The 17,918-nt window shown below is 67.8% G+C and overlaps 1 protein-coding gene across 3 annotated transcripts; it reads right to left on the bottom strand.

The window, feature by feature from the left end:
* Positions 1-552: 552 nt before the first annotated feature.
* SP1 (Sp1 transcription factor) lies at positions 553-17,918 on the bottom strand. Of its 3 annotated transcripts, XM_080570861.1 has the most exons (7): positions 17,762-17,918; positions 16,147-16,241; positions 14,257-15,504; positions 13,974-14,175; positions 5,251-5,419; positions 4,324-4,523; positions 553-4,209 (listed from the first exon to the last, which is right to left on the bottom strand). In XM_080570861.1, the coding sequence occupies exons 1-7, from the start codon at positions 17,766-17,768 to the stop codon at positions 3,890-3,892; spliced, it is 2,241 nt and encodes a 746-aa protein (XP_080426987.1). In that variant the 5' UTR covers positions 17,769-17,918; the 3' UTR covers positions 553-3,889. The 3 variants fall into 3 exon arrangements, with proteins under 3 accessions (XP_080426987.1, XP_080426985.1, XP_080426986.1); XM_080570859.1 differs by having other exon boundaries at positions 13,974-15,504; positions 17,762-17,917; XM_080570860.1 differs by lacking the exon at positions 17,762-17,918 and adding an exon at positions 16,605-16,651 and having other exon boundaries at positions 13,974-15,504.

A 17,918-nucleotide genomic window follows, 5' to 3' on the forward strand; every position in this document is an offset into this window, starting at 1 on the left:
CCCCAAAGGTGGCCTTAGGGTGGCCCCATAGTCCCCAAGGTAGCCCAAGGGTCCCCAGTGTGGCCCCAGGGACCCCAAAGGTGGCCTCAGGGTGGCCCCATAACCCTCAAAGTGGCCCCAGGGTCCCCAAATGTCACCTCAGGGCGGCCCCAGGGATCCCAAAATTGGCTTCAGAGCGGCTCCATAGTCCCCAAGGTAGCCCAAGGCTCCCTAAGGTAGCCCCAGGGACCCCAAAGTGGCCTCAGATTGTCCCCACAGTTCCCAAAGTGGCCCCAGGGTCCCCAAAGGTGGCCTCAGGGTGGCCCCACAGAACCCAAAGTGGCCTCAGAGTGGCCCCAGGGACCCCAAAGTGGCCTCAGATTGTCCCCACAGCTCCCAAAGTGGCCCCAGGGTCCCCAAAGGTGGCCTCAGGGTGGCCCCATAGTCCCCAAGGTAGCCCAAGGGTCCCCAAGGTGGCCCCAGGGTCCCCAAAGGCAGCCCCAGATCGTCCCCAGGGTCCCCGAAGCGTCCCCGGCCCCGCGCCCCAAGTGAAGCCCCCGCAGACGGCCCAGACAACGCCAGCGACTCGTGTTTATTACAAAAGAAGTCGGTCACCCCGGATTTTTACAAAGGAGCCAAAAAACTACAATTTTCATCTAGTCTCTTTGTACAAAAAAATAGCACTTTGAAAACGGGGGCTCGGGACGGCGGCCACCGGAGTAGAAAAAAGCTCGGCCACGGCCAGAGGGAACAGTCCGGGCACTGGGGGGGTGGGGGGGTTATTGCCAGCTGGGGGGGGGGCACGGGGCCCGATCCTGCGCCCACCCCCCCCGTGCCGCCCCCCCCCGGCGCGGGTGGTTAAAGCCAGCAGGGCGGCCCCAAACCCCCCGTTTTTTCCCCCAAAACCCCAACCCCGGGCGGGCAGCGCAGGCTGGGGGCGGCGGGGTGGGAGCTGGACCCCCCCTCAAACTCCCCGCCCCCCCCCCCGGATCAAGGCACGTTTTGCTCCCCGCGGTCACCGGAGGCATTTTGGGGGGGGGGGGGGGACACGGGGCTGGGACCTGGGTGCCGCAGAGCCTCAATGGGACAAACTGGGCCGAACTGGGACAAACTGGGACGACCGGGTCCAGCTGCCACCTCCCCAGCGATGGAAGCACCGACGGCTCCAGCAGCGTCACCCCCACCCCAAACCCCCCCCCCCCGGGACCCCAAAAATAATGGGGGGGGGGGGGCAGCGTCCCCCTGCCCCCGGCGTCTCCTCGCTGCCGGCCGCGTTTCCATAGGAAAATTAAGCTCCATCAGCCCAAAAAAGCAAAAGGGGGGGGGACAAGGGAGGGGGGGGGGGGGACACGGCACCGGGGTGCTGCCACGGCTTTGGGGGGGGGGACACCAAAAACCCGACGGCAAAACCCCGCTGGAGCTGGGGGCCGCGGGATGGGGTTGGCACTCGGGTCCTGGGGGCCCCCCCAGGGCTGGGGGGGGGGGGGGGGGGGAATAAATCGACGCTTAAATTAACCAAATCCTGCTTTCTACTGATTTTCTGTAGCTTCCAGTATCGGGGGGGGGGGGGGGGGGGGGGAGGGCCGCGAGGCGCCGGGGGGGCCTCATAGTGCTTCACAGGTTATTAAAATACAAATGCGTAAAGTTTCCTATATAAAAATATACAAATGCAAAAATATAATATCGGGGGGGGGGGTGGGGAGGGGAAGGGCCGGCCGGGGGGGGCGGGGGGGGGGGGGGGCGCCTCGCTCGCCTCCTCCCTCCCTGCAGGGCTTTATTTAAAAAAAAACAGAAAAAAAAAAACAAAAAAAAAAAAAGGAAAGAGGGTAAGGAGGCCTTCACGCTTCACAGTTTGGCTGCGTTTCCTCCAGCCCCAGGGGGGGGGCCCGGCGTGGATTTGGGGGGCCCCCCCCGCTATAAATTTGGGGGGGGGTGTCCCCGGCTCCGGGAGCGCGCCCCCGCCGCGGGGCAGACCCCGAAAAGCGAGGACGGGGCTGGGGGCAGCGGGGGGGGGGGGGGGGGGCTCGCCGGGTGATGCTGAGCGCGGTCCCCCGGTGGTCCTGGGGGGGGAGGGGGGGGGCACGAAATTCCTCCCAAAAAGCCCCCAGAAAACGCCCCCCACGCACGGGCCGGGAGGGGGAAGGTGCCGGGGCTGCCCGCGGCCCCCTCCTCTCCCCCCCCCCCAGTAACCTCAGCTCCAAACCATCCCCACCTCCAAACTGGGGCCGGTTCCCACCTCCGGGGGGGGGTTCCCAGGGGTCCCCCCCCCCCGCCGCCGCCACCTGCTCGCTGTCCGCGCCTCGCCTTCCTCTCGTCCCCGCTCTGCTCAGAAACAAAGAGATTTCACCCCAAAAAAAAGCTCCCGCCTCGGGAGCCGGGGGTGCTCCAGCTCCGCGTCCCCCCCGCCGCCTGGTTTTGGGGGGGGGGAAAGGAGCCGGGCCCCCCCCCCAGGGGCTCCTTCCTGGCCGGGAGGGAGGGAGGGGAAGGGCAGCGAGGGGCTGCCAGCAGGAAGAGGAGGGTGGGGGAGGAAGAAAGGAAGGGGAGCGAGCCGGAAAAAGCCAGGCGGGGGGGGGGGGGAAGGAAAAAAAAAGGAAAAAAAAGGGTTTTCCCAAATCATCCCCATTTCGAACACCCGTTTTTGCAAGCCTCGAGGAAGCGCGGCTGGAAAGGGGGGGAGGAAACAGCCCCCCCCCCGGGGCGGAAACGGCGGAAACGCAGCGCCCCTCAGCCACCGGCCCCCCGCGGGCACGGATTTTGGGGGGGTTATCGGCATTCCCGGGAGCGAGGACGACAAAAAAATGCATTTCCTGAGGTCCCGGAGGGCCCCCCCCAGCCTGTGTCCCCCCCCCCCAGCCCCTTCCCGGGTCCCAGCCCCTCTCCGACAGCTCGAGTGAACCTGCACGAAATCCTTTCCGAAGCGCTTCCGCGCGCTCGGGGGATAAAAAAAAACAAAAAAAAAAAGACCAAAAAAAAAAAAAAAAGGAGGAAAAGGTTCCTCGCTGCAAAACAAAAATCAGAACTTCCAGGGAAAAAGGGGCGGGGGGGGGGGGAGGGCAGCTGGTTTTTACAAGGGGTGAACAAAAAAAAAGCAAAACCTCACCCAAATAATTACAAGGAAATTAAAGAACAACCTAAAAGCAAAGCGTACAAAAAAAGACCTGGGGTTGGTTGGTTGGTTGGTTTTTGTTTGTTTTTTTTTTTGTTTTTTTTTTCTCTTTTTTTAAGGTTACAACGAAGGTAACGGCGGGTCTGAGCCGCGGCTCGGGCACTGTCCGAACCGCCCCAGAGGGTCAACCTGTTCCGAGATAAGGCATCAAAGGGACCAAGCCATGGTCGCAGCAAAACCTCTCCTCCCTCAAACGAAGACATTTTATATTTTTATATATATAATAATAATATAGAATCTTTTTTCTTTCTTTTTTTTTTCTCCCTCTTTTTTTTTTGTGTTTTTTTTGTTGCTTTTGTTGGTTTTTTTGGTTTTTTTTGGGTTTTTTTTGTTTTTTTTTGCTAAAAATGTATTCCAATGATCGTATGCTTTTACCAAAGGCATGATGGCATCGAAGGCTAGCTACGGAGGGGCAGATGGACCTCAGGGAGGGAGGGCGGGGGGGGGAGGGAAAATAATAATAATAATAATAAGAGGGTCAAGCCGAAATTAAAAAATATATATATATATAGCTCTGGCCTTCGTGCGTGGTCACCGGGCCCCGGAGGTCGGCCAGCTCACGGAGGACTGCGATCCCGGGGAGGAGGAGCTGGGCGTTATAGTGCTGGGGGGGCGCGGGGGGACGCGCCCGGACGTCGCCCCCGCGCTGAGCGTCGCCGCCGCCGCCGCCGGCTCCGTCCCCGCTCGCCTCTCGGCCCCGCGCCGCCCGGCGCCGCCGCCGGTGCCCGCGTCCCACCCGGGCCCTCAGAAGCCGTTGCCGCTGATGTTGATGGACTGGAGGTCGGCCACCTGCATGACGTTGATGCCGCTGCTGGCCAGGCGGGCGATGCCCTCGGGGCAGATGGCTTCCATGGCCACCATGTTGGTGGCGATGAGGGCCGAGGGGGTGGGCCCGCCGTTGCCCTCCGCGGCCGCCCCCGTGTCCATGGGGACGGCGGAGACGTTCATGGCCACGCTGTTGGCCGCGCCTCCCTTCTTGTTCTGGTGGGTCTTGATGTGCTTGGAGAGGTGGTCGCTCCGCATGAAGCGCTTGGGGCACTCCGGGCAGGCGAATTTCTTCTCCCCTGCGAGCGAGAAAGGAGGAAGGGGTCACGGGGAGGGGGTTACAGGGTCCCCCCCCCATCCCACCCGGAGCAGGGGGAGGGAGGCAGCAGCCCCGGCGCGGCCCCGAGCCCTACCCGTGTGCGTGCGCTTGTGCCGCTGCAGCTCGTCGGAGCGGGTGAAGCGCTTCCCGCAGAGGATCCAGGTGCAGATGAAGGGCCGCTCGCCCGTGTGCCACCGCAGGTGAGCCCGCAGGTGCGAGGTCTTGCCGTACACCTTGCCGCAGCCCGGGATGTGGCAGATGTGCTGCTTTTTTTTACCCGGATCCCCAGAGCTCCTGGAAGGAGTCCGAGGGTTACAACGGCCCCCGAACGCGCCGAGGGGGGATCGGACGACGTGCTTTGCGCCCCGCGTTCCCGTCACCGCCGGAAAAAAGGACGGGGATCTCTTGGGAGAGTCCCGAGGAGGGCACAAAGATGAGACGGGGCCTGGGGCAGCTCCCCCGGGAGGAGAGGCTGAGGGACCTGGGGCTGCTCAGCCTGGAGAAAAGAAGACTGAGGGGGATCTCATCAATGTTTGTAAATACCTGAAGTGTGGGAGACGGAGGGGTTTGGCCAACCTCTTTTCAGAGGTCTGTGGGGACAGGACAAGGGGCAACGGCCACAAAATGGAGCCCAGGAAGTTCCGCACGAACATGAGAAAGAAATTCCTCCCGGTAAGGGTGACGGAGCGCTGGGACAGGCTGCCCAGGGAGGCTGTGGGGGCTCCTTCTCTGGGGATACTCAAGGCCCGTCTGGAGGCCTGCCTGGGCAGCCTGCTGTAGGGAACCTGCTTTGGCAGGGGGGTTGGTCCCGATGAGCTCTCGAGGTCCCCTCTGACCCCTACAATTTTGTGCCTCTGTGAAAACCCACCCCCAACGAAGGGGAGCGGCCAGCAGCCGTGCCACCACACCCCGGGTGACCGGGTTCCATCCCTCGCCCCCGAGATGCGCCCCTAAACGCGGCTCCCCCTTCCCAGGTGGGGCCGCAGAGCGTTTTGGGGCCGCGGAGGGGGCCCCCCCTTACCTTCCCTCGCTGTCCTTGCAGTAGGGGCAGGTGCAGGCTTCCCTCCGCACCTTGCGGCCCTGCTGGGGCTGGGGGTCCGGGCTGGTCTCTCCTTCCTCCACCGCCGCGTTGTCGTCGCCCAGCCCGTCCCCGCTGGCGCCGTGGAGGCCCAGCTGGGCGCTGTGGTCACCTGGAAGGAAGCACGGGGCTTGCTGCGGGCTCCGGCCGCGTCCCCGAGCGGCACAAGGGGGACGAGAGGCGCCCCCCGTGCCCGGACCTCGCGCCCGACGCCGAGCACCCAGCGACGGGCAGCACCCACGCCTGCAAACCCTCCCCGCGGCAGCTGCGGGGCCAAGAGGGGGAACCCCTTCGCCTTGCCAGCTTGAAGGAGCAGCGGGAGGTTGTAAATCCCTCGGCTCCCCGTGGGATTTGAGCCCTGGGAATCCCACCGCCAGCTCGGCCCCCCCCCCGCGCCGCCCCGCGCCCGGCGAGCGCGTCCGAGGCAGGAGCCGGGTTCCCGGCACGGACGGACAGCGCACGTCGCGCCCGCCACCTGCCAACTATTTCAGCTATTTCGGTTCCCCGAGCACAGAAAAGAGCAAAAAAACAAACAAACCTGTAAACCCAGCAGCGCTGCCTCCTGCCCAGCGCCCTCCGTGCCACCTGCGCCCGCGTTTCGCCGCCTCCCGCTCTCGCCTTCCCCCGGCCGGGGCCATTTGCCCCCTCCTCTCCCCGCAGGCAGCCCCGGGACGCGCCTCCTCTTTTCGTTTTTTCCCCTAAACCGCCTCTTTTCCCCTCGATTTCTGGGCTGGGCGAGCCGGCTCGCCCTTCCTGACACCTCCCAGCTTTAAACCCGACGAAAGCAACGACCGACAGCAGCAAACACGCGGAGCAGACGCGGGCCCCCCCCCGGCAGACCCCCAAAAAAGACATCGGTGAATAAATGAGGCCACAGCAGCCCGGCCCTCGGCAGCACCCAGCAGCTCAGCCAGGACCGGCACGCGCCCCGTGAATTACCGCGATTACCGAACGGGAGATAGAGACGTAGATAAAGCTGAAAAATCAGCTGGCGCCGCTCACCGAGGGCGTCCCCCCCCCTCCCGAGGAGCAATTCCCAATTAGAGAAGCCGTCGGGGGGGGGAAGTTTTTAAGGGGGGGGGGAAGTTTTTAAGCCCACCAGTTTTCATTGCCGTTTTATCGCCCTGCGCCTCTGCTGGCGCCTAATTGCTTCCCCAGCAGCCCCGCGCGCGCTTCGCCAGCGTTTGATTTCCCTTCGAGCTAGCTGCTCCATTATTTTCACGCCGCAAAGCTGCGGCGGGCGCGGGGACGGCGGGCTGAGTAATCGCTTTTCGGCAGCGATTAACACACGCCAAGCGGGCTGGCAGCACGATTTAGGGCCGCAGCATCCTCGGCTTGCTCCGAATTCGCCTCTTTCCTCCCGAATTTCCTGCGCGCAGCAGGCGGGGTGGAGGCGGCGGCATGCGGTCGGTGGTGGCCGAGCCACGGCACGTGCAGGCACACGGGCGGCCTCGCTCCCGGGAGCAGACGGCGCCGCGCTCTGCCCCTCTTCCCCCAAAATCCCCTCCCGACGCCGTCAGGGCTGGTCCTTCCCCCAAAAATACCCCGCTGGGGCTTTCCTGGCCGGCTCCGAGGAGGCGTTAAGGGGACGGAGCGGGGCGGCCAGCGCTGCGCAGAGCCGCGCGGGGACGGCTTTGTCACCGAGAGGCTGCTGGGGACGCCGGGGACGTGGCAGTGCCCCGCTTCACCCTACGTGGGGCAGGGACGGGGACCGGCTTCCAGCTCCTCTCTCCGGTACCTTCAGCAGCAAAATTTGCTCTAAAATCCTGTTGTTTTGGTTTTTTTTTTTTTCTCCAGGTGGCACGCCGAGAGGTGCTGGCGCTGACGAAGGAGCCGCCTGTGACTTCTGGTGGCCGCGCGCCGGGCGCTCCTCCTGCACCCGCAGGGAGCTTCACAACCCGGCGAGGCTCGGGGCCGAGCTCCGTTACCAGCAGGTGTCAGTGGTGCCCCGGGGAGGCTCCGGAAAGAAGAAAAAGCACCCAAAAAAGAGATGGGAGCAGCTGCAGCGGCTGCGATGCCCCGGCTCCGATGCTCCCCGCGAGGACCCGCGCTCGTCCGGCGGGAGGAGAGCTCTGCCCTCGTCCTGCTCACCCGCAGCAGGGCTGGGGTTTGGTTTCTTTCTTTTTTTTGACAGCTTTCTAAGCCTCGCAGCTACCAGACCAGAGATTTCCCATCGCACACGCACCGCCCTGGGCGAGCTGCTGCCAAAAGGAAGGGGAGACACGCGCGCCACCCCCCGCAAAAAAAAAATACAGAGGGGGAGAATCCAGCACGGGTACCTTGGAACCGCTTCCGTCTTCCAACAGGCAAAAGCCTACGCAGCGTTTTACCGTCTGCTGGCACGTCATACGGAGGGGGAAAAAGCCCAAGTCTTCCTTCTGCTAATCTACGGCTCGCATCTAATTAAGGTATAAATAAATTACGGCAGGGGAAGACAGATCCTGTACGTACACGCTTCATTCTTCACGTACCGGGACGCGCCGAAGCCTCCAGAATATCGCAGCTCCAGGAGAAAACTTGGCGGCGAGCGCCCAGCCGGATAATTTATGTTTATTATCTCCACTAATATAGATTACTTCTAAGACTAAAGCTTTTGTGAGGGCTGCCAAGGCCCCCGGTCCCCGCTCGGGTCAATGAAGCCCTGAAAAAAAAATCGACGAGCAGCAAGAGCGAGGGGGTTCGGTGAGGATTAAAACGAAGAGACCCTGGGGGGCGCAGGGCCAGGAGGGACTCGCCTGCGAGGGGACGGGGCAGGGGCTGCTCCTGCTCTGCTCCCGTGTGCGGCTCGGCCCCGGCTCGCTGCTGTTGGCCGGCATTAAAAGGCCAAAGCGCCGAGCTCCTGGCTCGCCACGTCCCTGAGACAAGGTGCTTCTTGTCCTCTGGCCGCTCGTCGGAGGGAAAAAAAACCGCTCGGGTTGAGCGGTTGTATTTAGCAAACCGAAAGGAGGGGAGAAATGCCCCGCGGGCACGGGACGGGGCGGTTTTAGGGCCACCCCGGGTGACCTTGGGAGGGGGCCAGGCGGAGGGGGACAGGCGGACGGTCAGGCGCAGGGAGGAGCTGGGGGAAAAAAATGGTTTCTTGTGCAAACGCCGCAGCGCTGGCAGCTGCAGCCCCGCTGAGCACGAGAGGAAAGGGGGGGGGATAAATCGCTGCCATGCACCAGAAACCAGCTTCTGGGGGGGGGGTAAATCGCCACCACGTACCAAAAACCAGCTTCTGGGGAGGGTAAATCGCCACCACGTACCAAAAACCAGCTTCTGGGGAGGGTAAATCACCACCACGTACCAAAAACCAGCTTCTGGGGAGGGTAAATCGCCACCACGTACCAAAAACCAGCTTCTGGGGGGGAAAAAATCGCCACCACGTACCAAAAACCAGCTTCTGGGGAGGAAAAAATCGCCACCACGCACCAAAAACCAGCTTCTGGGGGGGAAAAAATCACCACCACGCACCAAAAACCAACTTCTGGGGGGTGTAAATGACCCCCGCGCACCACAAACCAGCTCCCAGGCGCGACGCGAAGTTTTCAGAGGCCGTTTTCGGGCCAGGGCAGCACAGCCCTGCGGCACGCAGCCGGGGCCTCGGCGGCCCTCCCGCGCTTCCTGGCGGCGGAGGGCAGACGGCGGGCACGCGCCTGCGAGAGCCGGAACCCAACCTGCCCGGCAGCTCCGCAGCCCTCCCCGCTTCCTCCTCCTCGTCTCCTTCGTTTGTTTTTCCGGCAGAGCCTGCCGTGGGCCGGTGCTCGCCGCTCTCCCCAGGACACCCGAGCGCCGTCCTGCAGGCGGACGGGGGAGAATTGAACGGAACGAAGTACGGTTTGGGGAGGCAGGCCCCCCCCGTTTTTCTCCCGTTTGATTTCCTCGCTCGTTCGCCAAACGAGTTCATCCGCAGCAGAAGCTGCTCGCGGGAACTCGCCGGGCTCTGGCTTGGCAATTCGGGGCCACGGGCTCCACGTGGGGAGCTCCGAGGTCAGGCTGCGGCACCCCGAGCGATCGCGCCTCGCTCTGGGATTTAACGACCCGCGAAGCCACGCAGGGATTTCCGCAGCTCCTTTACCCGGAGGCAGTTTCTGCGCGTCACAGCAAGCCCCGCTTCCTTCGGGAGGAGGAACTAACCCCGCACGGGGCCGCGGGTCTGCGGCCGCCCAGCCCTGGGCCAGCCTGGAAGCCACCTCCTGCCGTCCGCAGAGCCGTGGCCCCCCCCCAGGACTCACCGACCACCTTCGGCACGCTGCGAACCCAAGCGCGCCGCTCCTCCGCCCTCCGAATTCCCCCCCCCGGGCTGCCGTGAAATTGGGGTTTTGCCCCTAATCCTGCCAAAGCCGGTGCCCGAGGGGCGGCCCTGCCGGAGCGTCCTTGCCCTGTGGCACAGCGAATCCTACACCAAAGCGCGCCGAAAAAGAGATGGGGTTGGGTAAGGGGAAGCAGAAACGGCCCTAGTGATGCACGAGGAGGGCCGGGGCACACCCAGGGAGGCTGCAGAGAGGGGAAATCCCCGCTCCTGAACCTCCGAACCTCCGGTCCCACCTGCAGCAAGGGATTCGTGCCCGTGCCCTGTGCCACGGCCCAGCTAGAGGCCCTGGGCGAGGGGAAAAGGGGAAGGGGAGGGCGAGGGGGGAAGAGGAGAAGGGGAGGGTGAGGATAAGAGGAAGAGGAGGACGAAGATAAGAGGAAGAGGAGGGTGAGGGCAGTGCCGTGCGACAGCCCCGAGCCGGGCGGGGAGCCCCTGTGGCAGGGAGCCCCGTGCTGCCGGTGCGCGGCACCCAACCAGTCCGACCAGCACCGCTGCCAGCGCGCTCCCAGCCCCACCGTGGGGAGGAGGAAGAGGAAGGAGGAGGAGGAGGAGGAGGAAGAGCAGGGCCGCCCCACAGAGCCACCCCCGAGCCCCTCGCCGTGCCGACAGCAGCTTTGCAGGGGGCACGAGCCCCCCAGGAGGGCCGCAGCCCCGCGGGGGGATCACTCCTGTCGCGACGGGGCCGAGGACCCCCGGGGGACCCGCGCGCCCCTCCGGCACCGCTCGCTATCGGGGCGAGGACAGGGCTCAGCCGAGGAAGCCGGGGGGGGGCGCTTCAAATCCAGCCCGGCTCGGGTTTAGAGGAGGAAATTTCACAAGATAATTATTTTCTGAAGTGATGTCACGGGATGGGGGGGGGAGCGAAACGAAAACAATTCCAGCGCCTCGAGGAGAGATCCTGTCCGGGCTCGCCGGCCCGAGACCGACTCTGATTTTCCCCTCCCCTCCGCAGCCGATGCCACGCGGGTGGCTCGCCGGGGCCCTGCTACAAAGCCGCCCTTAAAAGCGGCAAGCGGGGACGGGCGGGGGACAATCGGGGCCTTGTGGCGGCGCCCCGCCGCCCGCCAACAGCCCCGGGAGCACGAAGGCACCGCCCGGGGCCGGGGCCACGCTCGGCAGCCGGGTTTCACGGGGTTCCTTCCTTCACCCGGGCTTTTTCCTTTCCCAAGGGCGTCCCCGCGACGCTCGACGCCGTGCTTCGGCCACCAGCCCCCATCCAAGCGCCGGCCGGAGCCTGGGAACGGGGCTGCTCCTGCCAAAAGGCCCCGGGGCGGGCGATATCCGGGGCTCGGCGTGAACGTGGCTCCGGGTGGGGGGGCTCACCGTGGCGGGGCCGGTCCCTCGGTGTCCCGGGCTGTCCCTCGGGGGCACGGGGACGAGCAGGATCCGTGCGAGGCGCGGGGACGGCTGCCTGCTTCGGTCTTCGCCCACCGGCGGGGACAGACCGGGCTCGGCGGCGGGACGAGCGCGGTGCCACGGCGGCGTGCCCGGTGCCACGGCACGGGAGTGACCCCAAAATCTCGCTCTCCGCGTCCCCGACGGAGCCACGGGGCCGAGGGACCCTCCCCGGGGTGGAGGAGCCCCTTCTGAGGGCTCGGCGGCTTGACACCAGGCCAGGGCCTCGGACGAGGGCTTCGGCTGCAGCGCTGCCCCACCGGGAGCCGCGGCTGCCCAGCGCGTACCGGGGCCGGGCAGGGCCCCGTATGTGCCGGGGGCTGGAGGAGGGCAGGGACCAGGATTTGGGGCCGAGCCGCCCGGCTGCCACGGCTCGAGGACACCGGAGAATTCCCTCGGCTCCTCCTCCCCTACAACGAGCTCGAAAGGGGGAAGAGAAACGGCGGCACCGCGAGCTTCCCTGAAGCTCCCCCCGCCCCGCGGAGCCACGCAGGACGCGGGATGTCCCCTTCCCAGCACCGGGGGGGGCAATCGGTGACCCTACAGAGGGCAGGCGCCTGAGCACCGCAGCACCCGGAGCCCCCATGGCACCCAAAACCTCCTTTTTTCGCCCCAACGCCGTCCTGGTACCCCGCTGGGCTCGGGGAGCGGCGGCGGCACCGGGCGGGATTTTGGGACAAGGCCAGCGGGGCCGTCCCCTCCCCGGCGTGCCGCCCCTCGCCGAGCCGGCTGCGGGGCCTGTCGGGCCGCGTGCCGTCCCAGCGGGGCCGCCAAGCTCCCAGTTAACTCCCATCGCCTCCCAGTTAACTCCCATCGCCTCCCAGTTCACTCCCATCGCCTCCCAGTTCACTCCCATCGCCTCCCAGTTCACTCCCATCGCCTCCCAGTTCACAGCCCGGCGAGCGCCGAGGAGGCGGCGGCTCGAGCAGGACGCCACGGGCTAATTACAGCGCCGGGTGCTGCCTCGCTCCCACGGACCAAAGGTTGCTTCTAAAAGCCCCCCTGTTTTTTTTGGGGGGGGTCCTTCCCCCTCCTCGCTTTGCGGGGAGGACACCGAGAGGCTTCCCCCTGCCGCGAGGGGCCGTGACGGTGCCGAGCCTCCTCGACCCGCTGCCGTTCCCCCGGCCGGACCTCGGCGAGGGTTTCGCTTCCCCCCCCCTCGCCTCCCTGGGAAGCGGAGGAGCTTCGTCCCGCTCCCCAAAAAAAAAAACCCTCCCGAGCCTCCGCCTCGAGGGGGCAGCGGGCACGCAGAGCCCCGGGCGCAGGCGGCGGGCGCTCGCGGAGCCGTTGGAGGCCGAGCGCGGAGCTCGGCGCGGAAAATTCGGGGACGTTTGACCAGCAGGCGAGAGCCCAAAAGGAGCCGCTCCCTTAAACTGCCACCAGCGGCCAAACCAGAAGGGACCCGAAAAGTTTGCAGCCCCCGCAGCGAGCACGGGAAACCTCGTCCAGGCTGGATCCGAGGCGCGCAGCTCGACGCCGGGGAGGGAGCGGGGCAGAGCGGGGTGCTCGGCCCCGGCCCCGCGCCCGAAATCTCGGCGCCTGCCAGCCCCCGGGGCCACCCCGTGGGCCCCAGCGGGTCCCCGCGGGCCCTTTGGGACCCGCAGCCCCGCTCCGTTCCTCGAGCCGAAGGACGCCGAGGCGCCCCGTCCTGGCGGGGGGCAGCTGCTGGGCTCGGCGGGCTGCAGCTCGGCGCCTGAACGCGCTGCCGGGCCGAAGGGGAGGAGGAAAACAACCCAAAAAAAGAGAGAAAGAGGAAGAGGAGGAGGAAGAGGAGGCGGCGGGGAGCTTGGGGGGGGTGGTCTCGGCGGCGATCCTCCCCGCCCCACCTCCGAGGGCAGAGCCAGGCGCGGATACAGGAACCGGGAGGCGCCCGGGCGCTTCTCAGTGCCTACAACCAGCCGGGCAAACCCTGGGGGGGGGGGGGGGGCAAAGAAATGAGCCCCCCCCTGTCCCGGGGACAGAGCCCGAGGGGCTCTCGTGAGGCTCGGGGCCATGAGGCTCAGCCCCAGCACGCCGCTGCCCGCGACAGAGCCGCCCGCGAGCCGGGGCTGCCGCCGCCACGGCCCCAAATAGTGCCGTGGAAAAACCCGGCGGCGCCTCTCGCGAGAGGGGGAGCGCCAGGCGGGTCCGAGCGACGCTCCTCGCGGCCTCTCGGCCGGGACCAAATCCAGCCGCGGGCCTTTCGGCTGCAGCCAGAACGGTGGAAAAAAATAAAAAATAAAAGGAAAAGGAGCCTAAGAAACGAACCCGCCCGGCGCAGGAGCGAGCGGAGACTTCACGGCCGCGGTTTCGGCCCCGTCTCGGCGCTTCCACGTGGCAGCCGCGGGGTCTGGGATGGGGGGAGAGCTTCGGGGGGAGCGGTGGGAACGCGCCGTCCCCCCCCCCCCCCCCTCCCGGCCCCCAGCTGGAGGCTAAAAATAAAGCGGCCGCTCGAGGCAATTCCCCAGGGCCTTGCCGCGGTTGTTTGCTCGCAGAAGGGCGGCGGGGGCTGAAGTTCCTCGCCGCCTCTCCCCGGGTCCCGCGCAGCCGGGGCTCTCCCTGAAGCCCAGCCCCGCGCCCCCCGCCCTCCCCGCGGCGCCCCCCCGCTGCCCGGACCCCCCGGGGGGCCGCCGGGGCCTCGCACCAGCCCGCGCTGCTCTTCCCCCTCAGCCCCGCGTCGAGGCCGCTCGGTGGCGTCCCTCCCCTTACCTCTCCTTCCCCGCTCCCAGCCGCCCCCCGGGCTCCCCTCGCACCTGCTCAACCCCTCCAAAAAAGCCAATTCTACCCCAAACTATCGCTTTCGGGGTCTTCGAGCCATCGGCACAGCCTCGCCGCTTCCTTCCTGGGGCCGGCACGAGCGCCGGGCCACCTGCCGGCTCGACCCCGCCTCGATCATCCCAGCCCCGGCGATGCCGGCGCTGGGGCCCGCGCGGTTTCTCCTCCCGTTTCCCCCCCCCCCCCGTGGCTTACGGGAAGGCAGCGAGCCGCCAGCACTTACCGGCGGCGTTGGCGATGGCCAGCGGCAGCCCCGGCAGCTGGTGCACCTGGATCCCAGAGGCTCCCAAGGCACTGAGGTTAATAGTCTGGAGGCCCGGCACGGAGGAGAGCTGGGCGGCGTTGACCGTGACGGTGCCGCTGGGGAGGGAGGCGATGGGGGTGAGCGTGGTGCTGGTGCTGCCCGTCTGGCCCAGCGAAACTCCCTGCATGGGGGCCAAGGTGATTGTCTGCGCCTGGGGGTTCTGCACCTGCAGGTTCTGGAGCTGGATGGTCTGCCAGCTCACCTGCCCGTTGGGCCCCACCGTGGGCGTTCGGATGATGATGGGCCCCGAGTTGGGCACGGCCTGGAGCTGCAGGTTCTGCAGGGCGTCCTGCGAGATGGCTTGGGTGGCGAAGGTCTGGCCGGAGAGCGGGGCGGTCTGCAGGGTCTGGATCGTCTGCCCGCCTTGGACCAGCTGCGGTTGGATCAGGATCTGCTGCTGCTGCTGCTGCTGCTGCTGCTGCTGGCTCTGCTCGCCCTCCTTCTGCTGCCCCGGCTGCAACGCCACTGCCGAGACCGGGCTCTGCAGGGAGTCCGAGCTGGGCACGCTGCTGGCCCTCTGCGGCGGCTGCGCCTGGACGTTGGTCCCCACGGCGGCGCCGGTGGAGAAATTCATGATGCCCACATTACTGGTGGTGGTGGTGGCCGAGTAACTGTTGGCGGTGGTGAAAAAGGAGCCGGAGCTGGCGTGGGACGTGGCGCCGTTGGACGAGCTGATGGCGGCGGCGGCGGTGGCGCCCGAGGCGGCCGGCTGCGAGCTGCTGTCCGGCGAGCCCGAGCCGCTCAGGGTGACCGTCTGCGAGGTGGGGGCCAGGCTGGCGGCCACGCTGTTGACGGGCAGCAGGGTGATGTTGCCGTTGAGGGCCACGGGGACGTTGGCCACGTACTGGGTTTGCCCCGAGAGGGTGCTGTTGGCCAGGCCCACGCCCTGGATGGGGACGGCCTGCTGCAGCAGGTTGGGCATGGCGATCAGGTTGCCCGTCCCCGCTCGGCTCGTGATGATCTGCTGGTTGGCGCCGGGGATGATCTGGAGCTGCCCGGAGGCATCCTGCTGCACGTTCACCTGGGCGGGGGCAGCGGCGAACTGCAGCTGCTGCCCGTCGATGGTCTGGAACTGGGGGATGACCTGGTACTGGATGTTGGGGATGACGCCCGGCAGCCCCGTCAGCACCTGCTGGTTCTGCAGGTTGGAGGCGGCCGTCACCACGTACGGCCCCGCGCTCACCGGCCGGCTTTTGGAGGAGGCGTCGCCGCCGCCGTTGCCGCCGTTGCCGCCATTGCCACCCTGCTCCTTGGAGGTGGGCGTGCTGGAGCCGGCGGAGATGATCTGCCAGCCGTTGGCCGACTGGGCGATCTGGGCGGCGGCGGCCGTCAGGTCCAGCTCGCCGCCGCTCCCGCCCTGCTGGCCCTGGGAGCCGTTGGAGTTCTCGTTGGGAGACTCGATCCTGCTGCAGGTGGCCGCCAGCAGGGCCAGCGGGGAAGGCTGCGACTCCTGGGAGGGAGAGGAGGAGGAGTTAAGGGCGGGGGAGGCGGCGCCGCGGGCAGGCCGAAAATAAAAAAGAGAAATCGGAAAGGAAAAAAAAAAAAAAAAAAGAGAAGAAGGCAGGGAGGAGCGTACTTGGAAAAGATAAACACTCCTTCCTGAGAAAACCCACCCACAGCCGGAAAAATACAACTGCCAGCCGCCGGGCTGTCAGGCCGGGACAGACCCAACCCGCAGAGCAAAACCCCGCGGGAGGGAGGGCAGGGGAGGGAGCCCGGCACGCACGGCACGGGGAGACGGCTCCTCCGCCCCAGCGCGGGGGAACCTCCCCGCGGGAAAACAGCTCCCGGGCCACGCAACCGCTCTTAGGCAACCGGGAGAAGGGCCGGCCGGGGCTGCGGTGTCCGCTGGGAGTGTGTGTGTGTGGGGGGGGGTGCGTGGGGCACGTTTTTGGGGGCGCCGTGAGGATCCCCGGGGGCAGGCGCTCGCCCTCCGCTTCTCTCCCCGGGGAGAGGAGCCGGCGCCACGCTCGGCTGGGCCGGGCAAGCAGCGCGGCTCGGCCCCGGCCCTGGACTTTGTGCCGGGGGCAGAGCGGAGCCGCGAGGCCGTGGCGGAGGCGGCGGCGGCGGCGTTGTCGGGCCTCGCACTCACCTGGCCCTCGCCGCCGGCCGTGCTGCCGTCGCTGCTGCCCTCGCCTTCGCCCTTCTCGGGCTTCACCGCAGCCATCTCATCGGGGCTCTCCTGGTCTGCGAGGGAGGGAGGCGACAGCAGGAGTTAGAGACATGTCTGGAGGGGGGGGGATACGGGGGGGGGACAGGGGAAAGGGGGGGGGGGGGGCACGGGGAAGGGGGCGGGGGTGCTGCCGGGCGCCGAGCAGAGGGCGCTGCCAAGGGGAGGTGGCAGCGGGGCGGGGGGGGGGGGGAGGAGGAGGAGGAGGAAGAGGCGGCGGCCCCGGCCCGGCTCCAGGCCCCGGCTCCTCCCCTCCCGGCCCGGGGCACTCCCCGGCCCCCCCCCCCCGGCCGCCCCGAGCCTCCCCTTTCCCTTCCCCGCTGACCGGGAGCCCGCCCCCCAACCCCCCCCCCCCCCCGGGATCCACCCCCGGGATCCACCCCCGGGATTCCCCCGGGCAGCTCCAAGCCCCGGGGATCCTCCGGGAGCCTCTTCGGCCAGGATCCCCCCCCCACAACAACACCTTCGCTGCCCCCAAACCCGCCGCCTGCGCCCCCCCTACACAACGCCCCCGCCGTGCCTCGCCCCTTCCCAAGGAGATTTCCCCCCCCCCGGTTAAAAAATCCCCCCCCCCACCCTCCCCGCACGGTCCCCGACCCCTCCCTGCTGTGCCCCCCCCCCCAAACCCCGGTGTCCTCTTCCCTGGTGCCCCCCCCGCATCAAAAACCCGTGCCACTGCTGCTCCCCCCCCCTCCCCCCCCCGGAAACCCTACTGCCTTCCCCGACCCCCGATCCCCGCTGGCCCCCCCGGAACCCCCCTGCCCGCCCCCCCAAACCCCAGTGCCCCATTCCCCGGTGCCCCCCCTATTTCCCAAACCCCAGCGCCCCTTCCCGGTTGCCCCCCCCCCCCCAAACCCCGGGGTCCCCGTTTCTGCCCCCCCTCGCTGCCCCCCTCGCCTCCCCCCCCCCGAACCCCTCTGCCCCTCCCGACCCCCCGACCCCCTCTGCCCCCCCCGAACCCCGTTTCCCCCCCTTCTCCCACCCCCCGTTTCCCCCCCCCCAAACCCGGGGCTCGCATCGCTGCCCCCCCTCGCTGCCTCCGTTGCCCCCCCCGACCCCCTCTGCCCCCCCACCCCCCCGGTCCTCCCCCCCCCCCTTCTCCACCCCCCCGTTGCCCCCTCCCCATTGCCCCCCCCCCGACCCCCGGGGCTCCCATTGCTACCCCCCCTCGCTGCCCCCGGTGCCCCCTCCCCGTTACGCCCCCGACCCCCGGGGTTCCCTCGCTGCCCCCCCCCAAACCCCCCCCGCTGCCCCCCCCCGTCGCCCCCCCCCTCGTCCCCGTCCCCAGCCGATCCCCGCCGCCCGCCCCCGGGCCCTGCGGGTCCCTCCCCCGAGGCCGCCCCCCTCCCCCGGGTCCCTCCCCCCGAGCACAGGGCTTTCCCCCCACCCCCACCCCCCCCCGGCCTCGGCGAGGCGAGGCCCGGCCTCGGCGGGGCCCGGCCCGGCCCGGCTGCGGGGCGGGGCCGCCGCTTGGCCCCTCCGAGCGGGCGGGCGGGAGCAGAGCCCCTCGCCCCCCTACACCGGGCCCAGTCCTTACCGCTCATGGTGGCCGGGGGCCGGGCCCGAGCGGCGGCGGGGCGGGGAGCAGGGGCGGGCGCGCCCGGCGCGCTGAGGCCGCGGCCTAACCCCGCCGGTGACCGCCGAGGGGCTGCCGAGGGAGGGAGCCGCGCGCCGCGGCCCCGGCCCCGCCGCCC

Source organism: Anser brachyrhynchus, assembly GCF_964034855.1.
Source record: "Anser brachyrhynchus genome assembly, chromosome: 29".
Lineage (NCBI taxonomy): Eukaryota > Metazoa > Chordata > Aves > Anseriformes > Anatidae > Anser > Anser brachyrhynchus.

Coding starts and splice junctions, on each gene's coding strand:
- SP1 (XM_080570859.1), bottom strand. Junction 15,505..16,146: donor CGGCCGGCGGCGAGGGCCAG/GTGAGTGCGAGG, acceptor TCTCCCTCCCAG/GAGTCGCAGCCTTCCCCGCT. Junction 4,524..5,250: donor TGCAAGGACAGCGAGGGAAG/GTAAGGGGGGGC, acceptor GACTCCTTCCAG/GAGCTCTGGGGATCCGGGTA.